General features: G+C 34.3%; 1 protein-coding gene across 1 annotated transcript; it reads left to right on the top strand.

The window, feature by feature from the left end:
• Positions 1-1,240: 1,240 nt before the first annotated feature.
• On the top strand, positions 1,241-4,873 carry LOC145805337 (protein FAR1-RELATED SEQUENCE 6-like). Its single transcript, XM_082900452.1, has 4 exons — positions 1,241-3,361; positions 3,480-3,521; positions 3,717-3,834; positions 4,533-4,873. Exons 1-4 carry the CDS (start codon positions 1,241-1,243, stop codon positions 4,871-4,873), a joined length of 2,622 nt encoding a protein of 873 aa, XP_082756578.1.
• Positions 4,874-5,077: the final 204 nt, after the last annotated feature.

The raw sequence follows: 5,077 nt of genomic DNA, 5'->3' as shown, positions 1-5,077 counted from the left end.
TTTTGAAAACTGTACAAATGATTTATTGAATCAGGGCTTTGTACAAAAGAGGTCTTAAAAAATGATTTCTTGAATCAATGATTTCTTGAAAAATGATTTTGATTTCTTGAAAAATTATTTCCGAACAATTTTCTGTTTGTTTTCACATTTTAAATTCTCAACATAGGAAACAGAGCATGGGAAGCTGGTATAAAGCATGGGAACAACAGACTCTGATGTCGTTAGTGCAATCATTAAACCACTATTTGGTCCAAAGAAGATAGACTGTAGTATGCATAAGCTTGATAAAGCCAAAAATTGTACAAGAGGAATTGGCAAATAATTTTAACCAATATCTATGTTAGAACAGAGTTTTAAAAAAAAAAAAAAAATTCACTAATGAAATTATAAATTTGAGTGACAGATTATGAACCTCCCCATATTTAGCCATCTAGATGTTAGATATACAGTTTGGTGTCTTCAGGAGTGGGAAATTAATTTCGTTCTTGTAAATAAAAAGAGAAAAAAGAAAAAGAGAATCAGTAAAGTATAATAATGTCCATATGTTAGCACCTGAGAAGAGACAGCCCAAGGCAATAAAGAAATAAGCATAGATAGTATACCACTTCACACAGGTGGAACGGAAAACAAATAAATTTTAGTAATGTAAATAGAAAAAATCTTGGAAGACAATTATAAAAATGGACAATTTCACTGCAGCAGTGTAGTTGGTCAACCTTAAGATCCTTATGTCATTGGTTTCAATTAAAAGAAATACAAGACATGACATTATCTTGTTGAAAGTATGTATCTTGTCATGACATTATTATCTTGCTGAATGATGAAAATATGTGTCTTGCTGAAAGTAGTTTGATGAGTGCTATTCCTGAATCTGAAAATAAGTATGGCTATGCGTATGGCTGTTTAGCTATTCCTCAATCTGAAAATATGTTTCTTTTTCTTTTTTTATTTATTTATTGTCTTATTTTGTAATTTTTTTTAACAGTGTTTAATATGTGTTCTGTGATATACCATGACTATGTGAGGTTGAAGTTGAACATAACAGTTTCAAAGTTTGAAATTGAAGTTAACAGTTTCAAAATTACATATACCATGACTATGTGAGGTTGAGGTTGAAATTGAAGTTTCTATAATTTAGTTATACCATAAATTGAAATTATCACAATGTGAAGTTCAACATAACAGTTTCATAATTATTCTAAAATCATTCTATTTGAATTTTATTTTTGATTCTCATAGAATGGAGGTTGATTCAAATGGTGGTGACAATCCTTCAGTAAATGAGGGTGAACAAGTTGAAGAACCTAACAAGGGTATGTGTTTTAGCTCAAGGGAAGATGTGTACACATTTTATGCCACATATGCTAAGCATGTTGGCTTTTCTATAGCTCATAGAGCACAACATTTTGGAGATGATGGCGAATTAAAAAACTTTGCAATTGAATGTTCTCGAGCGGGGGAGAGAAAAAAGAAATCAGAAGTGAACCCTTTGAAGCCATCTTTGTCCACAAAAATTGGTTGCAAAGCAAGGGTGCGAGGTACTCTACAAAAGAATGGGACATATATGTTAACCACAGTTAACCTTGAGCATAATCATGATTTGATTCCCACCAACTCTCGTCATTTTGCAATGAATAAGAAAATTCGTACTCCTGTGAAGAGAAGATTAGAAATCAATGATGAAGCAGGGATTGGGGTGTCTAGGAACTATCATTCAATGGTTGTTGAAGCGGGGGGATACGAGTCATTGACATTTGATGAGCGAGATGCAAGGAATTACATTAATAGAGCTAGAAGATTAAGGCTTGGTGAAGGTGATGCCGAATCACTTCAAAGCTATTTTATGAGGATGCAAGCACATAGTGAGAAATTCTTTTATGTGATTGATGTTGATGAGGAGTTTCGCATTAGAAACTTGTTTTGGGCTGATGCAAGGAGTCGAGCTATGTATGAATCATTTGGAGATGTTGTTTCATTTGACACAACTTATCTGACGAACAAATATGACATGCCATTTGCTCCATTTGTAGGAGTCAATCACCATGGACAGTCTATTTTGCTTGGTTGTGGATTGTTATCTAGTGAAGACACCGACACATTTGTTTGGCTATTCAAGTCGTGGTTAAGTTGCATGTCAAATAAACCTCCAAAAGCTATCATAACTGATCAGTGCAGAGCTATGCAAAATGCTATAGAAATTGTCTTTCCACAGGCCCGGCATCGATGGTGTTTATGGCATGTAATGAAGAAAATACCGGAGAAGTTGAAAGGATATGCTCAGTATGAACCCATGAAGTTGGCTATGCAAAATGCAATTTATGATTGTTTGACAAGAGATGAATTTGAGGAAAAATGGGAAGAGATGCTTACTAAATTCAATCTTTATGATAATGAGTGGTTGGGGGTACTATATCATGAGCAGCATCGATGGGTTCCTGTATATGTTAAAGACATTTTTTGGGCTGGCATGTCAACAACACAACGAAGTGAAAGCATGAATGCTTTTTTTGATGGATATGTCAACCCGAAGACTACATTAAAACAATTTGTTGAACAATATGACAATGCGTTGAGAAGTAAGGTAGAGAAAGAGAAGAAATCAGACTTCAAGTCTCGACACAAATTGTTTGATTGTCTAACTATATATGGCTTTGAGAAGCAATTTCAACAAGCCTACACCAATGCAAAATTCAAAGAAGTTCAAGGAGAGTTGAAGAGATTAGTATACTGTCAAGCCTTGATTGTCAAAGAGGAGGGAGCAATTTGTACATATAATGTCCAAGAAGCGATGATAGTTTGTGACAAGATGAAGCATGTGAACTTTGTTGTGTATTTTAATTCAATTGAATGTGAAGTTCAGTGTATGTGTCGGTTGTTTCAGTTTAGAGGGATTATGTGTGCTCATTCACTCGCGGTGTTTGTCAGTAGGTGCATAAATGAGGTGCCAAGTAAGTACATTTTGCCACGTTGGAGGAAAGATTTGGTTCGACAGTACACATGCATCAAAACCACGTACACTGGCTTTGGGGATGATTTCAATACAAGTTGTTATGAGAGGATGAACAAGAAATTGATCGCCATTATACAACTTGCTGGTAATTCGGAAGGGAAAATTAAAATTATAGATCGTGGGTTGGATGAAATGAAGGATAGAGTCATGCACGATGAATCGGGTGATGGGAGTAATTTACCACATTCTACTAATAGGATACCATCTTTTACAAAAAGTCCAATTGCCACCGGATGTACATCGAGTGCTAGTACGAGGAAGGTGGTTAGTCCTTTGGTTGTTCGGCGAAGAGGGCGTCCAGTAACAAAACGAAAGGTTGCCAAAGTGGATCAAATAGTGAATCGGTTCAAGGTAACGGCAAAAAAACAAACAAAAGCAAAGGTATATTGTATATTGAATTGAACTTGTTTTTTATTTTTTTAACAAACTATTTTGCAATACATTTTTACAAACTCTTGAACCAATATAGGCTGCTAAGGTGCTTCAATTGGAAGCTGAAGCTCAAGCTCAAGTGCAAGCTCAAGCTCAAGCTCAAGCTCAAGCTCAAGCTCAAGCTCAAGCTTATACATCCTATTATCCTTATATGGTTGGCATGCAAAATAGTGTGTATGCACCGGTATATGTTCATAAGACGACTTTACATCAATTTTTTGTTTTCATTTACAAATATTTTGTAACATGTACTTTTTTACTTCAATTATGACAGGTCGTAAATGCTATTGGAGGCACATCTGTTATCCCATTGGACTTTGCAAGCGGCACACCGAGAAGTTTGATGAGTGCTCCAACTCAAATGTTCAAGTCTGGATCTCTAACCCCATCGGGTTCTAATGCATGCACACCAGGAATGAATGATGGACATTGCACAGCGCGAATGAATGATGGACATTGGAGAAATGTTTGACTAGTTTATTGAACATTGACATTTTGTTAAGTCCCATGTTATTGAACATTGGTTTTGAGATTGAAACTTATTATGTTAAGTCCCATGTTAGATGTGTAACACATGCTGTGTATGAATTTGTAAGATTGGTTATTATTAAGTCTCACTTTATTGGTTATGCAAGATTGGTCTTTGAGTTCATGGTTTATTTTGACAATCTGTCTTTGAGTTCACAGGTGATAGTTTAAAAAAATCTGGAAAAAAATCTGTTTCATTTTTCTATTTTGACAGTGTTTTGGCATATTGATAGTGTTTTAGCATGATTTTTTGAGAGTTCATGCAAAAAAATCTGTTGACAGTTCATGGTTTAAGGAATCTGTAAAAAAAATATGTTTTTTAGTTTGCTATTTTGACAGTATTTGAGGCAAAATCTAATATTTTCAGTTCATGGTTCAAACTGCCAAACTTCAATTTCAGAATCTGTCTTTGAAAATTTGAAAATCTGTTTTTTAGTTTTCTATTTTGACAGTATTTGAGCCAAAATTTGATTTTTTCAGTTTGCCAATCTGTCTTTAAAAATCTGTCTTTGAAAAACAACTCAAATTTGTTTTTTAGTTTTCTATTTTGACAATATTTCAGCCAAAATCTGTGCCTATCAGTTCATGGTTCAAATTGCCAAAACCTGTCATGGTTCATGCTCAAACTGTCATGGTTCATGCTTAAATCTGTGCTTCAATCTGTTAAAAAACCTGTCTCAGCAAAAATCTGTCATGGTTCATTTCACAAACTGTGATGGTTCATGGTTCATTCAACAATTCAACAATAACTCATCAACAGTTCATGTTGGTTCATGGTTCAATTCATGGTTCATGCTCAAATCTATGCTTCAATCTGTTAAAGAACCTGTCTCAGCAAAAATCTGTCATGGTTCAGTTCACAAACTGTATTGGTTCATGGTTCATTCAACAATTCAACAATAACTCATCAACAATTCACATCTTCATTCAACATCTGTGCTCAAATCTGTGCTTCAATTAAACAATAACAATTCAACATCTTCATTCAACAATTCAACACATCTTCATTCCACATCTTCATTCAACAATTCAACAATAACAATTAAACAATTAATTTCCATTCTACTAAAAAATTCAACAATTCAACTGTTTCTTAATAGTACATAT

Source organism: Camellia sinensis, chromosome 13 (assembly GCF_055761805.1).
Source record: "Camellia sinensis isolate YWXY chromosome 13, ASM5576180v1, whole genome shotgun sequence".
NCBI lineage: Eukaryota > Viridiplantae > Streptophyta > Magnoliopsida > Ericales > Theaceae > Camellia > Camellia sinensis.
The sequence above is the reverse complement of the archived record's forward strand: the minus strand, read 5'-3'. Positions and strand labels throughout refer to the sequence as shown.

Bases quoted from the DNA above. Each gene is read 5' to 3' on its own strand.
- LOC145805337 (XM_082900452.1), top strand. From the start codon at position 1,241: ATGGAGGTTGATTCAAATGGTGGTGACAATCCTTCAGTAAATGAGGGT. The intron at 3,362-3,479 runs GTAACGGCAAAA...GAACCAATATAG, and splicing joins AAATAGTGAATCGGTTCAAG to GCTGCTAAGGTGCTTCAATT. The intron at 3,522-3,716 runs GTGCAAGCTCAA...CAATTATGACAG, and splicing joins AAGCTGAAGCTCAAGCTCAA to GTCGTAAATGCTATTGGAGG.